The 22,577-nt window shown below is 41.8% G+C and overlaps 4 protein-coding genes across 7 annotated transcripts; 2 read left to right on the forward strand and 2 right to left on the reverse strand.

Moving 5' to 3' along the window:
• Positions 1-359: 359 nt before the first annotated feature.
• Positions 360-3,153, reverse strand: LOC109195664 (alanine aminotransferase 1). The gene is made up of 7 exons (XM_025900593.1): positions 2,718-3,153; positions 2,524-2,613; positions 2,335-2,443; positions 1,079-1,212; positions 750-992; positions 576-655; positions 360-482 (listed from the first exon to the last, which is right to left on the reverse strand). Exons 1-6 carry the CDS (start codon positions 2,790-2,792, stop codon positions 620-622), a joined length of 687 nt encoding a protein of 228 aa, XP_025756378.1. The 5' UTR covers positions 2,793-3,153; the 3' UTR covers positions 360-482; positions 576-619.
• A 139-nt stretch (positions 3,154-3,292) lies between these two features.
• LOC100703491 (ranBP-type and C3HC4-type zinc finger-containing protein 1) lies at positions 3,293-22,577 on the forward strand. Of its 4 annotated transcripts, XM_005476378.4 has the most exons (10): positions 3,293-3,411; positions 11,849-12,730; positions 16,298-16,472; positions 18,927-19,019; positions 19,106-19,247; positions 19,351-19,441; positions 19,533-19,818; positions 20,913-21,013; positions 21,472-21,579; positions 21,675-22,577. In XM_005476378.4, the coding sequence occupies exons 2-10, from the start codon at positions 12,467-12,469 to the stop codon at positions 21,723-21,725; spliced, it is 1,311 nt and encodes a 436-aa protein (XP_005476435.1). In that variant the 5' UTR covers positions 3,293-3,411; positions 11,849-12,466; the 3' UTR covers positions 21,726-22,577. The 4 variants fall into 4 exon arrangements, with proteins under 4 accessions (XP_005476435.1, XP_005476436.1, XP_005476437.1 ...); XM_005476379.4 differs by lacking the exon at positions 3,293-3,411 and having other exon boundaries at positions 11,832-12,730; positions 21,475-21,579; XM_005476380.4 differs by lacking the exon at positions 3,293-3,411 and having other exon boundaries at positions 11,832-12,730; positions 20,919-21,013.
• Positions 3,321-5,906, forward strand: LOC112842908 (putative ATP-dependent RNA helicase DHX30). Its single transcript, XM_025900448.1, has 9 exons — positions 3,321-3,325; positions 3,658-3,994; positions 4,088-4,157; positions 4,258-4,362; positions 4,463-4,638; positions 4,724-4,930; positions 5,030-5,111; positions 5,178-5,371; positions 5,455-5,906. The coding sequence occupies exons 1-9, from the start codon at positions 3,321-3,323 to the stop codon at positions 5,602-5,604; spliced, it is 1,326 nt and encodes a 441-aa protein (XP_025756233.1). The 3' UTR covers positions 5,605-5,906.
• Positions 5,549-11,386, reverse strand: LOC100703768 (alanine aminotransferase 1). The gene is made up of 11 exons (XM_019348105.2): positions 11,171-11,386; positions 10,977-11,066; positions 10,788-10,896; positions 8,843-8,976; positions 8,513-8,756; positions 8,339-8,418; positions 8,109-8,245; positions 6,667-6,841; positions 6,397-6,552; positions 6,170-6,282; positions 5,549-5,976 (listed from the first exon to the last, which is right to left on the reverse strand). The coding sequence occupies exons 1-11, from the start codon at positions 11,243-11,245 to the stop codon at positions 5,886-5,888; spliced, it is 1,404 nt and encodes a 467-aa protein (XP_019203650.1). The 5' UTR covers positions 11,246-11,386; the 3' UTR covers positions 5,549-5,885.

Below are 22,577 nucleotides of genomic sequence, written 5' to 3' on the forward strand. Positions count from 1 at the left end.
AAGCATAAACTGTAGATAGTAGCCTATGCCACATTTGCGTTTTTAAAGATAAGATTTCTTAAAACACAACAATACAGAAAAAGAATATTTGTAATGCAGTTAATAAACTTGGAAAGTTTGGTGTATAAGTTTTTAAAAATCCTAATCATCTGTGTAGTTGTGCAAATAATGAACAATAGCACTTATAAGTATCAGTGAGCATACCAGCGTCTTCATCTTTTTGATCTTGTAGAGAGATTGCTTATTTGACTGCTTTATTTCTTTAAATTTCAGTTTAATTTTTGCCTTAAGCTTTGTGAGAATCATCCATTACAAACCAGATACACATCTGGACTGAACACATACTCTCCCAAGAAGCCTTTGGACACTGAGTGAAAGGACGCCAGCTCCACTGTGCCTGAGAAAGGAGGCCCCATCTCGCTCAAAGTCCTTTTGTAGGAGACAAACTCACAGTTTTCCCCATAAACACAGTCCTGGTAGAGCTGCAATGCAACATGTAAACATCCATAAGTTCATTTATACAGGTGCATTCAGTTTTTAAAATATGCTTGCATGGATGATAATAGCTTCTCCACCTCATCAACCAGAAGAAAGAGCCTCTTTTCCCAAGCAAACCGGATCACCTCTTGCACTGATTTTTGGCTCTGAACATAACCTACAGGCAGTGTGGCATAAAAACAAGTAACATCCTGTAACACAAAGACCAAACATATACAGTAAACGATCCCCACACTGGCTGGAATAAATACCTGCTGGATTTCCGGGTTGATGACGTACAGAGCCACAGGACTACAGACTCCCTTTGCAGATTCGAGCGCTCGCTGCAGCTCTTCCACCTGCAGCGCCCATGCCTGCTCCTCACTCAGGTAATAAGGGACGGTGACTGCACCCAACTGCGTTATGGACAACACGGTTTTGTTGTGGCATGGCACTGGAATCAACACACCTGTTCTGGGTGAAGCCTCACGGTTCACTAAGACATTGAGAATGTTCTAGAAAGCACAGAAAAGAGAGATTGTGTTGATCCATTAGAAAGCACATACACATGTATGCAGCATGTCGGTAATCATGGAGTTACCGAGATTGACCACTGTGAGCCAGGGCTGATGTAAATGTTCTCGGGGTGAGATGGAATTCCTCCGTCTCGTCTCTTTATGAATTCAGAGATGCTGTGGACGATTTCTGGTATACCAGCTGCAGCAGAATATGAACCTGAAGAGAATGAAAACAGACTTTAACTCACATAAAACAAACTTACAACTTGATCCGGCAAAACAAAGCAGACTTTTTGTATTATTATTTCTGCCTAGATTTGAATTCATAAAATGGCTTTTAAAAAACGTTTTATAAGACATATACATTTCATTGTATTTATATTGTTTGTCTATATGAGCCTATAGTTTATTAAACACTATATCGAAATTATTTTTCTTTTTTGTTATTAGACATGCTTCCTGTATAGAGACTTTTATGTATATAATAAACATGGATGCCGGAGTACGACAGCATTTCTGCGCAGTTTGTTTGTAATCTATTGAGACCTGTTACTGTTGTTTTAAGTGAATGACTGAAAGTAAGGTATTCTCACCCAACTTTATGAATTAAAAAACTTTTTTTTAAATTATTTATGCTTTACAACTGCAATAGTGTATGTAGCTTTAAGAATCCTTGCAAACCTCATATTTTTATACATAAACAGCTATTTTATTTTATTTTAGAATTGAATTGAATTTTGATGTTTTCTATTTGCACACAGTGGGCGGAACGGATCTTCAGTGCTGTGTCCTGTACATTGCAGAACTGACAATAAAGTTTAATTTGACTAACAATGATTGTAGTTACCCTAAGAACCTTAAAGGTATTCTCCAGTTCCATTTTTACCAGTTGAAGCTCTGTAGATCTGTATCTGTAGATAGTTTTGATGCCATCTGCCCTGTTTTGGGGGTTTTAGTCTTTTTCTATTTCTGCCACCACACGGTTACTGCAGATACAGCATTGTGGCGGGGGCGTGGTCTCTGGCCTGCTGCAGCGGAGAAAGCATCACAGTGAGCTCATGGGGCGGTGTGGAAGCGGGGAGAATAGGTGCACAGGTGCATCAACTGACTGGGTGTGTCTGCTTTTTGTCGGTGAAAGCTGGCTGGGAAGGTGTGGCAGCGAGACGGAGTGCCTGTGTCCGGAGCCAAGGGCCGAAACCACAGTAGTAGTTGTCACACAATAAAGATTCCGTGCTCTGATAACTGTGTGCGGTGAGTTTATGTGCTCCACCTTGGGGGTCCTGCGCTACAAGCATTTTCATTTTTTTCCACATCATTAGACCGCATACGTTGCCCTCACCTACACTCCCTCCAACACATCTCCCCAGCTCCTTCTGGGCCCTCTGTCTTACATCCAGTGGCAGATTGTTGCTGTTGATAAGCGGCGGGTAAACACACGCTGCAAGAACCTGTGAAAAAGCGCAACACGGACATCCTTACTCAAAGGAAACGTAATGAGTTTAGACAGTGTGTAAAGGTCCGAGTTTACCTGTCTGACAAATGTCAGAGGTTTCATTCCTGCCCCGTGTAAATCACCCCGAAAGACATCTATCACTTCTTTGTAGGGTTTTCTCACTCCCTGTAGAAGAGGGAAAGGTTAAAGATATTACAACAAAGACAGCATAACTAACTCTGGTTTATGCTCCCTATATTACAACTCTGCGTAAGCATAGTTTTTCTTGCCTGTCTGAGCTCGGCCTTGATCTGGTTTGCTCGTCTTGCCAGGGCTCCATACGCTAACTGCTTCATGTTCCACATGTTTGAATTGATGTCCTGCAGGACACATATTACTGTAACCCTCTTTACTTTGTTCAGACCAACAGAAGTGTGGGGGAGGTGAGCTGAGTCTTTTCTTCCTTCTCAGCTTGATGTGAGCAGAATCATTTACCAAAGGACTTGTTCTTTAGTTAGATGTGCACAGAATCAGGCAATATGTGCCTTATTAACAGACCCTGTGCTGAAAGGACAGACTTCTTGAATTAACTCCAGTGTACAGTTCGATGCTTTACTTCTGCATTGTGTATTAACTTTTGGTCACGACCATGCATGACAGAGCATTTTAAAGTATCTTCTCTTAGTGGCTCTGTGTGCGATCTGTAAGTCTTATTTAGAGAGAAGTTTTAAACAAATAATTATGATTTGTTTTTTTAGTTATTTATTTGTTTATTTATTTACTTATTTATAATAGGGCACGAGATTCACATCAATGAACCAAACTAAATTAATTAATCTATGGATGAACAGATCTCCATAAATAGGAACAAACAGGACAACAACTTATGTGCCATGTGGTATGTGCCACTGAATGTTTAAGCCACGGGATCAGTACAACTGCTTCTTGGTCTGAAAGGTGAACAGCATTCATCGTGGCACAAAGGTTAGAAGAAGGTGATGATGTCTTCACTAAGAGAGGCACACAGAGGTCAGTTTGACAATTTTGTTTCTTTATTTCCAATAAAATGAATAATGGTTTATGTCAGTCAAATATAAATGTAACACTCATTAAACAACATTGTACATCCTTTCCAAAAATCCATTTTAGTAGCATTAGAACTAAAGACGGTGACTCAGTAATTGAAACCAGGCCTTTTGTCGATTGTTGTTCTGAGATTTTAAACCACAGCTGCTGCACAATTATACTAAAGCAAAGGAAGCTGAAGTCAAACCCAACCCTGAAGGGAATCAGCCACGTGGTGGTTGACGAGGTCCACGAGAGAGACATAAACACAGACCTGCTGCTGGCTCTGCTGCGCACAAGCCTGAACGAGAACCCTGACCTGTGGGTCGTTCTCATGAGTGCCACTGGGGACAACCAGAGGCTGGCTCAGTACTTTGGAGGCTGCCCGATCGTAAAGGTGCCGGGGTTCATGCACCCAGTACGAGACAAGTACCTGGAAGATGTACTAAAAGAGATGGGGCGTCGGTGTCAGGTCCCAGAAAGAGTGAAGACGGACAAAGAGGTGGAACTCATGTCTGCCAGATTTTTGTTTTTCAAACATTTTCTCTTTTTTTTTTCCAAACTCATGAGTTGCTCTGCATCTTGTCTTGTTTAGAACGATGCCACACCAGATCTTGATTTAGTCGCGGATGTCATTGAACACATTGACAGATGTGGAGAACCAGGTGCCTATTTTACCAAGCTGTTAATTCACTTTAAATAATAGTGTTTGAAATTTTGGGCTGAGTCATATTTTACAACAACTCCTCTCCCCTCATTCTTCAGGTGCAGTGCTGTGTTTCCTCCCGGGATGGCAGGACATAAAGGCCGTTCAAGAGAAGCTCGAGGAAAAACCGCACTTCTCCTCTGGCTCCCAGATGATCCTGCCCTGTAAGTAAGAAGATGGATTTCCAGAGGCCTGCTTTTTGGCCTCTGGAAAAAGGTTCCCCACCTATAACCAGTTTATAATTTGGTTCTGTTTTTCTTTTAGTGCACTCAAGTTTATCAGTGGCTGACCAGCAGGCTGTGTTCCAGCGCCCCCAAGTGGGACAGAGAAAGATTGTCCTGGCCACAAACATTGCTGAGACCTCAGTTACAATAGATGACATTGTTCATGTGGTGGATGCAGGAACTCACAAAGAACAGAATTATGACCCAAGGACTAAAGTTAGTATTTGCATTTCATTTTATTCCAGGAAAATGTCAGCAAAAGTATTTATTTATTATCTTTATTTATTTATTTCCCTCCCAGGTGTCCTGTCTGGATACAGTTTGGATTTCCCGTTCAAATGTTACACAAAGAAAAGGGAGAGCAGGCCGGTGTCAGCCGGGACAGTCCTACCACCTTTTCTCAAGAAAACAGCTGGAGTCCCTGCCTCCCTTTCCCATCCCTGAGATCCTGCGCACCCCACTTGAGAGTTTAGTAGTGCAGGCTAAAATCCACAGTCCAAACTCAAAGGTACTGGAATCATTTTTTCCCTGTTCTTTCTTGTATCTGTATTTAAATTTTTCTTCCATTTTATATTTATTAATGGCTTATCATTTTTGGTGCTTGTAGGCTGTAGATTTCTTATCCCAAGTATTGGACAGCCCAGAGCCAGAGTCTGTGAGAGACGCTGTCCGGAATCTACAAGATATAGGTAAGCGCGTCTTTACGCGTCTTTACGCGTCTTTACTTGTTGCTTTGATGCACTTTTGTTTTGCAGGAGTCCTGGACAAGACCGAAAGACTGACTCCATTAGGGGATCGTGTCACCTGCATGTCATGTGACCCACGGCTGGGCAAAATATTAGTCCTAAGTAGCATGTTTAGATGTGTTCTGCCTATGTTGTCTGTAGCTGCCTGTCTCACTAGAGACCCTTTCCACAACAGCTTGCAGAACAGAGCACTAGTCAACAAGGTGAGATGTCTTCACCATAATAAATTTTGCCATATTTTTGTTTGATAAGCGGTTACTGAGTCGTGTCCTTTCTGTTTGTCCAGGCCAAAGAGGCTCTGAGTGGCTCAAGCTACAGTGACTATCTGGTGTTCAGTAGAGCTGTTCTGGGCTGGAGGAAAGTTAGGCAGGAAGGCACTGCTGTTTTAGTGCTGGAGTCCATTGTGAAATCACTGAATTTATCAGGAACTCTTTAAAGAACACACTATAGTCTGCTGCTTTTTTTTTTTTAAGGATGGCTGATGTAAGGCCTCATTTGAATTTGGAACTTGTAATATATGATTAGTTGCTTTCCGAAAAGCTGAAGTTGGCTCTTACTCTAATGGGTAGTTACAAAAGATGGCTGACCAAAGATTGTATGCAATAAACGTCATATTTATTAAAATCGACATCGCTGTTTCAAAAATGGTTTGATTTTCTATATAGAGTTATGGGATTACAGACAAATGAAACTCCAGAGGAAACTTTTCCTTTTTCTTTAAGAAAAATCCTTCATAAATGTCATGTGGAAGCTGCTCAGGCGTCTCAGTAATTCCTCCATGATGTCCTGAGGGGCCGCAATGCAAAATCTGCAGAAACAAAAAAAAAGAAAAAAAGACTTTGAGACTTGGACCATGAATTGAATCCGTCTGCAGTCTAAACACAGACTTCTTTTAACAATAGAACTGATTTTTTTGTTTCATACCAAAAATAAACTTGTTTTATATAATATCTATAATTTCTCAAATGGGTATTTTGAAGAGTGTCCGACTTGTATTGTACCTGATGTGGTAGGTGCCCTCCTTTTGTCCGTACTCCCAACCAGGACTGGTAAACACTCCACCTTCTTCTAGCAGTCTCGTACAGTAGAATGTGTCTGGCTGCAGTCCTAATTCCTGAAATATCCAAGGAGAACAACAAAAACACATTTCAGGAACATGAACCAGGAGAAAGTTCAAAGGGCTTCAGCACCGATTATATAATACATCCTCTTGCATTTCTGCTGTAACCTTGGCTTTCTGAACGGCTTTTGGAGTGAGGTTCAGTCTGGGGAACGCAAACAATCCTCCTTCAAGGGGTGGGCAGCTGAATCCTGGTAGGCTGTTGATAACCTCGTGGACTCTCTTCACGTTATGAACCAGCACAGCCCTGATGTGCTCAATCTCCTGCAGAAGACATCAGCTTGTAGGAAAATGGCAAATTCTTTATCAAAAACAGCTACAGCACTACATGGAGTTGGTCGTCCTCAGCTAAACAAGAGTACAGTTCTCAGGTCCAACCTGTTTATAGAGCGGGTACGAGGGGTCTCCTGGCTTTGGAGGGTCCGTCATCAGATCCAGGGCAATCTGACCTAAAACTGGTGCGCAAGAATCTTTGGAGAAAATTGTGTGGATGTGTTTCATGACAGCAGGATCCAGATTTACCAGCTCGACATATCCAGCACGGAGACCACACCTGATGAAAGAGACTTACATGTAGAGACAACAAAAACACGTAGCTGTTCTGGAGCTTTGCTTCTCATGATCACTCTCAGTGAATGACCAGTTTGTCACTAAATTAGATTTTTTTTTTTCATTTCACACTATCCCTACCACCCTCCTCTGACACACCAACCCTCTGCACGCCCGTCCGTACTACATGCTATGAAGATTTCTTCTTTACTTCCTGCCTGCCAGCTCACAACAACGGTACATCAAAGGGAAAGCTCAGGTTGAGCAGTTTGGAGACATAGTTAGAGGCCGAGATGGTTTGGACATGTGCAGAGGAAGGATAGTGGATATACTGGACACACAACCTTCCTTTTCACTCTTGCCCTGAAATGCATCCCCATCCTCTCCACCCTGCTTGCACTCTCTTCTTCACCTCTCTTTTGCACTCATCCACTAACCTTTGCTCCTTGCAGCATCACTGTTACACCTATGATACTCTTAAGTTCCGCATTTTAGCTTGTATAAGAAGTGTTTAAACTTACAATGAGACTGGTTAATGATCTCTTTGTTCATACCAGTCTAAAGAAAATGTCCAAAGTACGTGCTGTTTTAGCACATTTGGCACTAATTTGCATGAATTTCAAAAAGACATTTCTACAATTAACAGAGAAAATATATGTTAAACACAAAAGTGTAATTGTCACAATGCAAGTCATGCAATGCAATCAACTTTGGAAGTTTTTACCTAACAGCCATAAAAGACTGACAGACAACATGGACACCCAAGTTTGTGAATGTGATAACTCGAGAACAAAGTGATGTAGGAGTTTTAAATGACATTATAGGTGTATCTACTAGAAGGCTGAGAGGTGCCACTAACTGCCGCCAGTATCAGGGTAACCATTTCACTGGTTAGCATTTTAACCTGGCTGCTTCTTTTCTGAAAAAAGCATAAACTGTAGATAGTAGCCTATGCCACATTTGCGTTTTTAAAGATAAGATTTCTTAAAACACAACAATACAGAAAAAGAATATTTGTAATGCAGTTAATAAACTTGGAAAGTTTGGTGCATAAGTTTTTAAAAATCCTAATCATCTGTGTAGTTGTGCAAATAATGAACAATAGCACTTATAAGTATCACTGAGCATACCAACGTCTTCATCTTTTTGATCTTGTAGAGAGATTGCTTATTTGACTGCTTTATTTCTTTAAATTTCAGTTTAATTTTTGCCTTAAGCTTTGTGAGAATCATCGATTACAAACCAGATACACATCTGGACTGAACACATACTCTCCCAAGAAGCCTTTGGACACTGAGTGAAAGGACGCCAGCTCCACTGTGCCTGAGAAAGGAGGCCCCATCTCGCTCAAAGTCCTTTTGTAGGAGACAAACTCACAGTTTTCCCCATAAACACAGTCCTGGTAGAGCTGCAATGCAACATGTAAACATCCATAAGTTCATTTATACAGGTGCATTCAGTTTTTAAAATATGCTTGCATGGATGATAATAGCTTCTCCACCTCATCAACCAGAAGAAAGAGCCTCTTTTCCCAAGCAAACCGGATCACCTCTTGCACTGATTTTTGGCTCTGAACATAACCTACAGGCAGTGTGGCATAAAAACAAGTAACATCCTGTAACACAAAGACCAAACATATACAGTAAACGATCCCCACACTGGCTGGAATAAATACCTGCTGGATTTCCGGGGTTGATGACGTACAGAGCCACAGGACTACAGACTCCCTTTGCAGATTCGAGCGCTCGCTGCAGCTCTTCCACCTGCAGCGCCCATGCCTGCTCCTCACTCAGGTAATAAGGGACGGTGACTGCACCCAACTGCGTTATGGACAACACGGTTATGTTGTAGCATGGCACTGGAATCAACACACCTGTTCTGGGTGAAGCCTCACGGTTCACTAAGACATTGAGAATGTTCTAGAAAGCACAGAAAAGAGAGATTGTGTTGATCCATTAGAAAGCACATACACATGTATGCAGCATGTCGGTAATCATGGAGTTACCGAGATTGACCACTGTGAGCCAGGGCTGATGTAAATGTTCTCGGGGTGAGATGGAATTCCTCCGTCTCGTCTCTTTATGAATTCAGAGATGCTGTGGACGATTTCTGGTATACCAGCTGCAGCAGAATATGAACCTGAAGAGAATGAAAACAGACTTTAACTCACATAAAACAAACTTACAACTTGATCCGGCAAAACAAAGCAGACTTTTTGTATTATTATTTCTGCCTAGATTTGAATTCATAAAATGGCTTTTAAAAAACGTTTTATAAGACATATACATTTCATTGTATTTATATTGTTTGTCTATATGAGCCTATAGTTTATTTAACACTACATCTGAATATATTTTTTTATTATTATTACATATGCTTCCTATAGAGACTTTTATGTATAAACATGGATGCCAGAATACGACAGCATTTCTGCGCAGTTCATTTGTAATCTATTGAGACCTGTTACTGTTGTTTTAAGTGTATCAAATCAATTCAATTCAAAATGTATTTCTATAGTAATACCACAAAGTTGACCAAAGTGCTTCACAGTCAGTCAGAGCAATAGTATTAGCCAGTTAGAATAAAATCAGTTAAAGGGAGGGCACGAAACAATATGAGTAAACAGCATAACTAGCCACTAAAGCCAGAGTAAAATAATAAGTTTCAAGAGGCAATTCAAAAGACTGGATGGACTCGGAGGAACGAATATAAGGAGGGAGGTTATTCCAGAGTCTGGGTGCAGCGATAGCGAAGGCCCGATCTCCTCTGGACTTCAGACTCGACCTCGGTTGCGTCAGGAGCATCTGATTGGACGATCTTAGTGCTCTATTAGGATTATACAAATGGAGGAGTTCAGATAGATAGGTGGGAGCTAAATTGTTTAGAATTTTAAAGGTAAGCAAGAGAATTTTGAAATTGATACGATATTCAACAGGGAGCCAATGTAAGTTGGCTAAAACTGGTGTGATGTGATCATAATTTCTAGTACCAGTTAAGAGACGCGCAGCTGCGTTTTGAACTAACTGGAGCCAGTGAAGAGGAGAATATGGGAGGCCCGAGTAGAGGAAATTACAATAGTCCGATTTGGAAGTGATAACAACATGAATAAGCTTTTCGAGATCCTTCAAGGGAAGGTATGGCTTTGCTTTAGATATCTGACGCAGCTGGTAGAAACTGTTATTTACCACAGTGGAGATCTGTTTCTCGAGTTTGAAAGAGCTGTCCAGGAAAACACCAAGGTTGGTCCAAGGTAGTTGGTCCAGCGGAGTGTGACTATCAAAAACTATAACTTTCGTCTTAATCTCGTTCAATGTAAGAAAGTTACGCGATAACCACGTTTTGACCTCTTTTAGACAGTTGAATAGAGGTTGCAGAGAAGTAGAGACATCCGATGTCAAAGAAAAATAAATCTGTATGTCATCGGCGTAACAGTGGAAGGAAATGTTATATTTTTTAAATATTAATCCCAACGGCAGCATGTACAAGGAAAGTAAGGTATTCTCACCCAACTTTATGAATTAAAAAACTTAAAAAATTATTTATGCTTTAAAACTGCAATAGTGTATGTAGCTTTAAGAATCCTTACAAACCTCATATTTTTATACATAAACAGCTATTTTATTTTATTTTTTAATTGAACTGAATTTTCAATTGTTCTATTTGCACACAGTGGGCGAAACGGCATTTCAATGCTGTGTATGTCCTGTACATTGCAGAACTGACAATAAAGTTTAATTTGACTTACAATAATTACAGTAAGCCTTAAAGGTATTCTCCGATTCCATTTTTACCATTTGAAGCTCTGTAGATCTGTTTCTGTAGATAGTTTTGATGCCATCTGCCCTGTTTTGGGGGTTTTGGTCTTTTGATATTTCTGCCACCACACAGTTACTGCAGATACAGCATTTTCATTTTTTTCCACATCATTAGACCGCATACGTTGCCCTCACCTACACTCCCTCCAACACATCTCCCCAGCTCCTTCTGGGCCCTCTGTCTTACATCCAGTGGCAGATTGTTGCTGTTGATAAGCGGCGGGTAAACACACGCTGCAAGAACCTGTGAAAAAGCGCAACACGGACATCCTTACTCAAAGGAAACGTAATGAGTTTACACATTGTGTAAAGGTCCGAGTTTACCTGTCTGACAAATGTCAGAGGTTTCATTCCTGCCCCGTGTAAATCACCCTGGAAGACATCTATCACTTCTTTGTAGGGTTTTCTCACTCCCTGTAGAAGAGGGAAAGGTTAAAGATATTACAACAAAGACAGCATAACTAACTCTGGTTTATGCTCCCTATATTACAACTCTGCGTAAACATAGTTTTTCTTGCCTGTCTGAGCTCGTCCTTGATCTGGTTTGCTCGTCTTGCCAGGGCTCCATACGCTAACTGCTTCATGTTCCACATGTTTGAATTGATGTCCTGCAGGACACATATTACTGTAACCCTCTTTACTTTGTTCAGACCAACAGAAGTGTGGGGGAGGTGAGCTGAGTCTTTTCTTCCTTCTCAGCTTGATGTGAGCAGAATCATTTACCAAAGGACTTGTTCTTTAGTTAGATGTGCACAGAATCAGGCAATATGTGCCTTATTAACAGACCCTGTGCTGAAAGGACAGACTTCTTGAATTTACTCCAGTGTACAGTTCGATGCTTTACTTCTGCATTGTGTATTAACTTTTGGTCACGACCATGCATGACAGAGCATTTTAAAGTATCTTCTCTTAGTGGCTCTGTGTGCGATCTGTAAGTCTTATTTAGAGAGAAGTTTTAAACAAATAATTATGATTTGTTTTTTTAGTTATTTATTCATTCATAATAAGGCACCAGATTCACACCAATGAACCAAACTAAATTAATTAATCTATGGATGGACAGATCTCCATAAATAGGAACAAACAGGACAACAACTTATGTGCCATGTGGTATGTGCCACTGAATGTTTAAGCCACGGGATCAGTACAACTGCTTCTTGGTCTGAAAGGTGAACAGCATTCATCGTGGCACAAAGGTTAGAAGAAGGTTAATACTTTTCTTAGAAGAAAATGTCTAAGAAAGACTCTCCCTCTCTACTGTTCAAGGTTATCAGTGCTTGTAGGTTCACCTAGGTTCAACCCTTTGTTATGCTGCTACATCAATATGAATTTCCCAACTCGGGAATTAATAAGGGGTTAGTAAAGGGTGTTAACATCCATAAAGCTTAAATGACTTATAGCCTACTGGGATGACTGTTTCTTTAATTTTCTTTTTCTGAACAGCGCATATAAATAACACAAAGCGAACGCAAGTATGATTAATATTAGATATATAATTATTTATTAGAGATGATTAGAGATTAATATTTTTCATTTTTAATCCGAGTGTGTTTTTTCAATCTTCCTTGTGCTGCGCTTTAAAATTGAAGTCGCTGTTTCTTTACGGAGAAGATTTACAGTCGTACTCTTCAGCTTCCTGTTTTGTTTTTCTGTCGCTCGGCTTCGGGTAGACATGGAAGAATTTGCGAGGCGCGGAGACAGCCAGAGCCTCCCCGTGATAAAACGCGCTCTCTTTAAACACCGGTGGACCTGTTAAACCCCACGGAAGAAGCGGGCAGCAGTACCGAGCCGCACCCGTCCCTGGTGTCCGCGACATGGCTCTCAGCTCGGGCGGCTGGGCTCCACCAGCCCCGATTCCTGCCTCGTCCCCACAGGCTACATGCGGCGGCCCTGCACCTACCGCCTGCTGCAGTACCGTTTTAATGTCCGTCCGTGTTTCGGTGTGCCATTCCGGGATCCGACCGCTGTACCTGCCCGGAGCGGGCAGCGAGGCTCTGCGCCTGCAGCTCAGCATGGACCCGAGCCGGGCCGGAGAGTTCCGACTGGCTTTACGCGATACAAGCGGAAACCGCAGTGTGGTAAGCGTACACACACACACACACACACACCTGTATGTTTAGAACAAATGCTTTTGTTATCAGCCTAAACGTGTGTGTGTGCGCACAAACGCCTTTTTAAGTGACATTTATATTCTTAATCAACAAAAGGCCTTTACGCGCAGTTTTACGGATCTCATAGTACGACATGTGCACCTTGGTGGATTCAATTTGAGGCACGACAAATCTCAGAACAACAGAAACTCTTTCCTGCAGTTTACACCAGGATCCACTGTGACAATCAAGCGCCTGATATTTAGCAGAGCCTTCAGATTCCCACCCCGGTGTCGTCCTTATTACCAAACAGTATGTTTTTCAAAGGGGGGTCTTAAAAAGCCTCACATTGTTGTTTTAACGGAGAAGTAGTGTAGTTACTAAAACTTTTAGTTTCGTTTTCATTTTCGGCCTTTCCACGACCTAACAGCATCACGGGGGAAGTCCTTTATAGTGGTAAACTCTCCAAATCTTAATGGCAAAATGGCAGGTGGGAATTTCCACGATCCTCATGTCATCTGAACAAACATGCAGATTTCAGCCAAGTCATTTCTCATTATGTGTGTTGTAGGAAGTCTGTATTTATTCACTGGTTTTCACTGGTATTCTACACCAAATGATTCAAACAGTGGCTTAAGCAGAAGAAGAAACTTTAGTCATTCTGTTAGCCAGTTAATGGCGTGACTAACCTTAATGTCAAGTCCTCCTGTGATTGGAGAGTTCGTAATGACAGATAAAAATAACAGCATGGCTTATGAGGAAAACCACACTGAGCACAGAGGTGCATTTACCTTGCCGCTTTACCACTGTGTCACAGATTGCTGACTGTGGCACTAACACAAAGACAGCAGGCGGAGTTGAAGATATATGAGATTTTCATTGGAAGTGACCAGGATTAGAAATGAGTACAACAGAAGGACAGCTCAGGCTGAGCGGTTTGGAGACAATGTAGAAAGGCAAGGCTGAGTTGGTTAGAACATGTGCAGAGGAGGGATAGTGGATATATTGGAAAAAGGATGGCGAAGATGGCGGTGGGAAACATCAGGCACCCCAGGATATGATATTATTTAACATTTTATAATATGAAGAACTGCGTCACCAACAGATTATACTTTTGAACAAGAGAAACAGTTTAAGGGTTAAACACAGAATTATGATTAATTTGTGTATTTGCTGATAGTTGAATATGCACAATACTGATCAGAACACAATCGGTAAATATAAAGGTGTTTGAGTTTGGCTAAAATGATGAATAAGAATAAAAGTAAGAAAAGAAAATAATCATTTTAGAGACGGGCGTAAGCCAGGCCTGGATCGCAGTCGGTCCAAGTCAGACTGCGACTGTTTGCACAAAATTTGTATCCTATCAGGTGAACTCTGGGCAACCATTTAATCACAAGTTACCATCCGTCACAAAATGTGAAAAAAACAAAAACAAAAAAACAGTACAGTCTCCAGGCAACCACCAGTGTTTTGAAATACATGGAAGGATGTTGCTGTCCTGTTTTCACTGAGCCATTAGCTTTGTCAAGCTAAGAGTGTCCACTGTTGGATGGTTCTTTGGTTGACCCGATTAAAAAGTAAGCGCCAGGAGGATTGCTGTGGTTTATACAATCGAACAACCTCTGGCTATGGAACAACACAGAACCCACAACTACCTCTTCAGGCCAGGACTCTGCAGTCTGTTTACACCTGTAGGCCAGTGGACACTCTTTCAGTGATGTGGATGTACACATATTGGACAGGGATGAGCATTGGGGAGTCTAGGAGGCCACGCTCAAGAAGAACATAGAGGAGATTGATGGATGTATGGTGGATGATAGATGTGACAGGGAAAGATGGTAGGGATAGGGTGAGATAAAGGTGGGTGATGTGCTGTGGCAACCCTTAAATGGAGCAGCAGAAAGAAGAAATGAATGTTTACAGGCTCAACGTCTAACTCGGTGCTGTATAAAACACCAAATGTAAGCGTAGTACTTTCAACTTCTAATGTCTGATTAGTTCTCGCGTTTTCAGTGCTTCTCATTCGTGAAGTGTCTCCATACTCTTTCCCATGATTCTTGTGTGGTTTGTGGTGTTTGAACCTGTTGTGTTTGGCGTGTTTGTGTGTGTGTCTGTGTGTGTCAGCCCCTCGTTTAGGAGCAAGCTCCTCGATTTGTCTCGGATGGTCCTGCTGCTGTTCAGAGCTACCTATGCAAGCCTGCACTCCGTCATCCAAATAATTAAAAAGTATTGCCGCAAAATGTAATTTGTGACACCATGAAATAAATCATGGAGCATAATATGAAACGGTAGATCTATGATATGATATTTATACACATTTTTTTGGACGATTTTTGCCCATGCAGCAAAGGACCACCATTCAGACTCGAACACGACATACAGTCATTTTTCAAATTTACTGCTTGTTTTTATGTTTTATTGTCTCTCTTTCAGTAACAGTAACTTGTTCAGTTTAAATAAAGCTTTGATCTTAAATACTAAATACTTAAATACCGACCAACTCTAAGCAGTCTGTGACACTAAACTTGTATTTTTGCACGATTTATCTGGCAAAGCAAGCCATTTAAAGCTGTTTGGCTTCACATAATTGTGCCTTTTTTTTTACTACTTTTTGACAATCAAAGGATCAATCAGCAGATTGTGGGACACAAAAGACATTTCAATACCAAAAGAAGTTTAATCTTCTCAATACTGGCATTAAAATAAACAAAAAAGGCACACATGCTTAAGCTCACCTCACTTTGCCCAGTGTCTGACCGGCCACATCTTAACTTAACTCCCAGATCTGCCCTTTGTTTGTCACATTCACTGTGTCATCTGCCTGAACTGTGACAGGCTCTGAATTTGCTTTTGCATCTCCACTCTTGACAGATTTCCCCCTCGACTACCGAGAGACGTCTTGATTCAACTTCTTTTAGCTCGTCTGTCTCAGCTCAAAGACTTAACGGGCACCCCGCGTTATCGTATCAGACAATTTACATGCATTCCTTCCGTCAGAAGGGAAATCCATCTTCCCGGCTTTTGTCTGTGCCCTGAAGATCTCCCCCCCCCCCCCCCCCCCCCCCCCCCCCCCCCACTCCCCACTGCCACAGTGAATGTTCCAAGACAGATTGTGTGTAAAAGAAATCTCTGCTGCCAAATTCACTCACTGGTGACACGTCTTTCTCTGTCAAAGCGAGGATTTCACATGCTTCATTTTGCCATGTATCAGGGGATTGTTTCCTTTCTGTTAAATTGTGATAGTCCTCCAAAGAGAATTGCAGTTTGCATCTGTTGCATCTACTGTTTGTTTTTTTTCCCCTCAGCTCTTGTTCAGTGCAAAGGAGAATCAGGGTCTTTCTTTTTAATATGCTAAACATTCGTTAGTCCCAGCTTTTCAGGTTTGAGGTGTTTTTTTGACATATTAAACAATTAGTCAGGTGGATGCAAATGAAAGTGATTTGACTTGTTGGTGTTGGAACTGAGTTTTTTGGGTCTCAGATTCATTTGTCACACTTCAGCTCATGTATAGGGATGAAATTTTCTTACATCACTTTGTGTTTTTACCTTCAGTTTATCGCAGAGTTTGACCTGCGCTCCGTGCAGTATGAGGTCAAGTCCTCTCGTTGCCATGAGATGCGTCTTGTTGCTCCGCCTCATGACTGCATCCGCTTCAACTTCCGCTGCGACCGAGAGGCCGAGGAGTGGGCCACCGTGATGATGTCTTCACTAAGAGAGGCACACAGAGGTCAGTTTGACAATTTTTTCTTTATTTCCAATAAAATGAATAATGGTTTATGTCAGTCAAATATAAATGTAATACTCATTAAACAACGTTGTACATCCTTTCCAAAAATCCATTTTAGTAGCATTAGAACTAAAGATGGTGACTCAGTAACTGAAACCAGGCCTTTTGTCGGTTGTTGTTCTGAGATTTTAAACCACAGCTGCTGCACAATTATGTATACTCACTGGCCACTTTGTTAGGTACACCTTACATTAACTTGCATCACACAGTTGCTACAGATTTGCCGGCTGCACATCCCGAAGGTGCTCTTGGATTGACTGTGGAGGTCTCTTGAGTACGGTGAACTCACTGTCTCTCTAAGATGGGTGATCGAGAGCGGTGTGTGAAAATCACAGTAGATCAGCAGTTTCTGAAATACCAGCACCAATATCGACGGCAAGGTCCAGGTCACTAAGATCACCCTACTCCGTTTGAACTTCAGCAGGGCATCTCTACCGTGTCTACATACCAAAATGCGCCGAGGTCCTGTCCTGTGATTCGTGTTAACAAACAGTTGAAAAAGGTGTAGCTAACAAAGCAGCCAGTGAGCATGCAGTCACTTGACTCCTTCAACTTCAGCAGGTCGTCTTGACCATGCCTAAAAACATGGAGCTGTGGATTTTAAACCACAGCTGCTGCACAGTTATACTAAAGCAAATCCAGCAAACAGCAACCTGTTTTAGTCGATTTTAGTTGCAGCAAACAGGTTTTGCCATGTTTGCTGTAACTAATTAGATATTTGTTAATGAGTGGCTTGAGAGGACGTACCCAATAAAGTGTATTTCACAATTCTATTCCCTGTGACGCATTGTTTTTTCGCTGTGTTGCTCCAATTTGAAAACTCAGTTCAACTTTCACCCAAATATCTGCTGAGTAAAGGTTCCCCTTCTGCTTTTTGACTGGCGCTGGTCCATTTTGCACTCAGTTTTTGCTGTAACAGTTCAACAAACAAAATGCTTTCAAGCCTCCACCCGAAGGGAGGGAGTATGTAATCGGTCTGTCTGTTTCCTAGCAGTCTAGCGTCCTGAGTTTTCAAGATATCGTTTTCAAATTTCCTGTGATGGTAGATGCCGAAATCAGGTCAAGTTAAAGGTCATACCAAATGTGGAAATCAGTACAAACTTTAAATTAGCCACAATTTTTCATGGATCATCTTCAAATTTTGCAACAACATAGTAGGCCTTGGGGGACATGAGTACCTACCGTAGGTTGGCTAACCTTGACCTTTAAATGACTGTGGAAAAAAAAAAAATTCAAGAACCCATATTGAGTAATATATCATATGAAAGGGCATGGGGAGAGCTGTACAATACAATTGAAATTTTTTCAATACAACACCCTGCGACGTCACAATGACGCCATAAAGCTTCGCAAAAGTCACACAAAGCATGAATAGATGTTAAAATCTCAAGTTTTTACAGCTTACAGAAGCCAAAGATTTCAGTCAGTTGGGCTCCAATCATGTGGGTGAAGATGATAAAATACACTATTCTAGTATTTAATGCTTCAAGGTCAAAGGTCAGGGTCACAGCAATTAGGAAAAAAAACTGTAAAGCAATATATTGGTCATTGGGGGACATAAGCTTTTTTTTTTTTTTTTCTTTAAAACATTTTTTTCAATATAACATTATATAACTTCACAATGACTCAAAAAGATGAATATACTACACTTGATACCCATATTTACAATGCTGACGTCAGCATGTTGTAATAAAAACATCATAAAACATTAAAGTTTCAGTATAGCCCTCTGAGAGCTCTTGTTTGTAAAGAATTGATTTAATGTTGATAATCCATCAAAGAAATAAAAACTGAGGCGCCCTCTGGTGGCGGCATGCTGATGAACAATCTATTTTTTTCTCTACCCGTTTTGCCAGTCTCTTTCTCCCCTCATACTTTTATTACATTTTTCTTTTCATAAAAAAGTGAAAATAGGGTTTACCTCAGGTTAAAGGGGAAGAATAAAACCATTTGTGAAACCGTTAAAAAGACTCTGTATAAACAAACAGAGTAAATAAGGGCAAATTACTGACCTTTGTTATACTGTAAACATATTGCACCTTAAATTTTTTTGTGTCTGTGAAACATAATTTACGCTGTGAGAAGTCAAAGAAAAAGCAGTTTAGACGTTTTCTGTCTGAGGTTAATGGTAAAAGCTGGAATCAAATCAAAGCAACATTACATATGTTCGTTGGAGGAGATAAAGTATCGTTTGGGTTGGGCCAACTGTTAAAGGGTGTTAGTTTTTTGTATGCTTTTGCTATGTTGCTTAGTGATAAACGTACGCAGGCATCGGATCTTTATCAACCCGGTGCAGCTAGTGTAAACGCTGATATTGGCTGAACTTGGTATGTGTTGACTTCAAGGCGTTGTAAAGCACTTCAGTGACAAACTTCTCCGTCTCTCCTCTGACAGTTGCAAATGTGGATACATACGAATCAGACGGCAAACAGAACAACACGGCAGCGGCGAAGGAGCAGTGGAGCTCAGCCTCGCTCCCGCTGAGCGGTAAGCATCCATGTTTGTCGCCATAGTTTTTTTTCTCTCTCTCTCTGTAATAATGTCACGTTTAATTGCTGTCCCGTGCTTTTCAGAGGAGCTGTGTTTGGAGCTCACCAGGGCAATCGAAGCCGGTGACACGCAAGCTGCTTCACAGCACGCATCCGCGCTGGCTCGACAGAAAGCGGCGCTGACGATACAGCTGTCAGAAAAAAACTACGCAGATGGGGAAATCGGGTGAGGAGGTGGAGAAACCTTTGGCTGTGTGGGGCTATTCAAGGCCATTATTATGACTGCTGTGTCTTCCACGGCTTACCTGTGTGCCATATCTGTGTTGCAGTTTATCTGTGGTGGTGGAGGATGTCTCGTCATCCTGTTGTGTCACAGTGAAAGTGTTTCCCTACATGACTGTGGCTGCACTCAAGCAACAGGTCAGAAAACTGCTGGTTACAACAGCTGGAAACGTAGCTGATCATAAATTTGCACTCACTGACTTCCTCCTCCTTTCTTCTTCTTCTTCAGGTATTTCTCGAGTACGGTTTCCATCCTCGCGTCCAGCGCTGGGTGATCGGTCAGTGTTTGTGCACCGAGCCGAGGTCATTAGCTTCCTACGGGGTGCAGAAGGATGGTGATACAGCGTACCTATACTTGATCTCTGCCCGGCAAGCCCGGATTACCCGCCAGCTGTTCCAGCAGGACCTGGAGAGTGCCCTACTCACCACACCCCTCCCCCCAGGCAACGGGCCCACCTCCCAGGACTGGAGGGGTTACAACACCCTCCCCTCGAGGCTTCCCCACAACAACCAGGGTGAGTTCAGGATACATGGCGATGATGATGTTTCGGTTGCATCTGCATGAGTGCACTGCTGTGGTCCTGCTAGGTAACAACAACAACACTTGTTAGCAGAGTCAGTCGCAGCCACCTTAACCATCCTCAGTACTTTAGAGCTTTTTGTCACTGATGTGGTGAGGTAATGCTGATATAAACGGAACCTTTCCTGCTGCTGAATCAGGGGGATGTTGGAAGTTATTGCATAATTAGTTTCATTTCATTGGGTAAAGAAAGCCTTCGTAGAGGAAGCTGTGCCGCAGAGCAGCCAGCATTCTGTGACCGAACACCGGAGCAATGTTTGCTGACTTGATCATCTTTTGGGTTTACTGCGTCTCAAACTTGTGGTCAAGGAAGCATAAAGTCTAGTAGAAAGTCACCTGTGTACACTTTAAAGTCTCGTGTGATTTCCAGATTAGTTACTGACTGCAGAAGATTTGCAACCAGCTTTTAACTGTCCAAGTTTTTAACTGCCAGCCTGTTTTATCCTATTTCGTTGGTGTCCGAAACACCAACATAGACCTTTGTTTCAAGAAAGATGAACACCCCTCCACACGCTTGGCATCGACCAAATCGAGTGCTTCCGAGCACCAAGATACAGAGTCCCATTTGTGAAACTGATGATGGAGGAGCAAATAGAGGAGCATGACAGGAGGAGAAGGGAAATACATATGATGGTACTACGCTGAAACCCAAGCCAGACTGCGTAACACCTAAATTGCTGAAAAGCATGATGACCACTGACACTGATGAGCATAAAGTGCTATTAGATTAATTATTCTAATTACTCGCTGTCTTTTGAGGGAATCTATGTGTAGAAAATACAAGAAACCCAACAATCCCTACAGTTTAAGAGTCGTCAAACCTGAATCAGCACTGCAGGACAACAATTCCTAATGTAGGAATTATACTGCGCGGTACATGTTCTGTCAGGAATTTGTGAGTGGGGCTGTTAAATAACCTTAAGATATTATTCAAAAACTACAATTCTTTATTTTGGGATTTTTGTAGGTGTGTGAACATCTTTCAAGCTGGATGTAGATGCAGCCAGTTTAACATTGTGTTGTCCGCAGGTACAGGTGGAGGGAGCGACAGACCAGGTGACATCAAAGATGTTCTCGACATTGAGAAGCTGCAGCTGAATGATCATACCAGCAAAGCGAGTAAAACACAGGTATGTGTTTAATATAGGATGCTTCTGACATTGCAGGGACACAGGGATGCTAAACTTAATTAACTCCCCTGCACCCTAATGGCTCTAGTAAGCTGTATAAACAGACCCAGTCATTTCGTCCTGGAAGCTGGCCGACAATATGACAGCAACTGCTCTGTTCAGAATAGAGAAACAAGAGTTACCCCTAGTAGGCATCACAGGAGGGAAGAGTTCTTTATTATCTTTGTCATGCAATCATAGGTCAGTGCTGGTGGGCTCTGGGCTCTTAATCCCCACCCACAAACTACAGTTGATGCAAAATCTGCTTAATTTTTCAAACCATAGTTCCCAGCAAGAAAAATAATGGTGAATTTGTTCATTACGAATAATGAACACCTTGACAGCACAGACATTATAGATGAGCAGTATTATTACTTTTGATATAGCTTTAAATGAACTCCACATGTGTGTGTACTCAGCAGACAGAGTGGGCGTGTCCCTCGTGCACTTTCATCAACAAGCCATCTCGCCCCGGCTGCGAGATCTGCGCCACAGCCAGACCTGACACACAGAGCTTTATCCAGCAGGTACTATAACAGATACCTAGGAATCAATATTTGTTTTACTCTGCTGGACCTTCTCCCCCTGCTGACAGTGATCTGTTTTTTCATCTCGCACAAAGGAGAAAGGAAGGCGAGAGGATCGGGGAGAGTCTGGTTTAAGCAGCAGCTGACTGCCCTTCATCACTGTCCGGTTTTCACTTCTCACTCACTCGCACACACACATACATACACACAGAGTGAGAAGGCTAATTCTGCCACTTACATGTTGACAAAATACTTACATGAAGCCTGTCAAGTGCACTGAGAGTCCTCTGACAGCTGGCTGGCTGCTGAAGACGGGGCCGTTTGAAGCGCTGTAGCATGACGCAGAGCTGCACCCTTCGCTGCTCAGACGATGAACTGCTGACACGAAGCTTTGACAGTTTATATGGACATGACCTGACCATGACATACATCTGCATCAGGCCAGATCTCCTTGCTATTTATTTTAGTGTGTGCGTGTGTGCGTGGGTGTTAGTGTGTGTGTGTGTGTGTGTGTGTGTGTGTGTGTGTGTGTGTGTGTGGGGAGCAAGCAACACAGACAGCCTAATATTTATTTTAGGTGGGAGGAGAAGGGAGGTAAATTTGATTGGAGCTGAATTTGTGGAAATGTCAAACTCCGGTGTCTGCCAACTGTGAAGTGATAAGAAAGGTTGAAGCCTTGTGCAATACCCTATTCTGTCTGTTAATATGACATCTGTTGGTGCCAAAAGAATATTAAGTGTTTTTAAAATAAAGAAGCAGCAGTGGCTGTGAAGAGAAGGATTTGTGATGCATTTACAGGGTTGTTGAGTGCTTTTATTTTTGTATAACATTGTATTACATGTATTATTTTTACCAGAGGAGCATTGAGTAATTGTACATTTTAGCAGCTGATCTAATTTGTTTCTTTGAGATGTGACAGCAAAAGAATGATCTGTTTTCAGTACATAATACTGTAAAAGCTCACATTATCTGAATAAACAAAATGGAATTAAAACAAA

Source organism: Oreochromis niloticus, linkage group LG18 (genome assembly GCF_001858045.2).
Source record: "Oreochromis niloticus isolate F11D_XX linkage group LG18, O_niloticus_UMD_NMBU, whole genome shotgun sequence".
NCBI classification, from domain to species: Eukaryota; Metazoa; Chordata; class Actinopteri; order Cichliformes; family Cichlidae; genus Oreochromis; species Oreochromis niloticus.

Coding starts and splice junctions, on each gene's coding strand:
- LOC109195664 (XM_025900593.1), bottom strand. CDS start 2,792: ATGTGGAACATGAAGCAGTTAGCGTATGGAGCCCTGGCAAGACGAGCA. Junction 2,444..2,523: donor CTCTGACATTTGTCAGACAG/GTAAACTCGGAC, acceptor GCTTTTTCACAG/GTTCTTGCAGCGTGTGTTTA. Junction 656..749: donor TCAACCCGGAAATCCAGCAG/GTATTTATTCCA, acceptor CACTGCCTGTAG/GTTATGTTCAGAGCCAAAAA.
- LOC112842908 (XM_025900448.1), top strand. Junction 4,158..4,257: donor TGACAGATGTGGAGAACCAG/GTGCCTATTTTA, acceptor CTCATTCTTCAG/GTGCAGTGCTGTGTTTCCTC. Junction 5,112..5,177: donor CCGGAATCTACAAGATATAG/GTAAGCGCGTCT, acceptor TTTGTTTTGCAG/GAGTCCTGGACAAGACCGAA.
- LOC100703768 (XM_019348105.2), bottom strand. CDS start 11,245: ATGTGGAACATGAAGCAGTTAGCGTATGGAGCCCTGGCAAGACGAGCA. Junction 8,757..8,842: donor GCTCACAGTGGTCAATCTCG/GTAACTCCATGA, acceptor TGTGCTTTCTAG/AACATTCTCAATGTCTTAGT. Junction 6,842..8,108: donor TCCAAAGGCTTCTTGGGAGA/GTATGTGTTCAG, acceptor CTCTTTCATCAG/GTGTGGTCTCCGTGCTGGAT.
- LOC100703491 (XM_005476378.4), top strand. CDS start 12,467: ATGGCTCTCAGCTCGGGCGGCTGGGCTCCACCAGCCCCGATTCCTGCC. Junction 19,020..19,105: donor AGCCTCGCTCCCGCTGAGCG/GTAAGCATCCAT, acceptor CGTGCTTTTCAG/AGGAGCTGTGTTTGGAGCTC. Junction 19,248..19,350: donor TACGCAGATGGGGAAATCGG/GTGAGGAGGTGG, acceptor TCTGTGTTGCAG/TTTATCTGTGGTGGTGGAGG.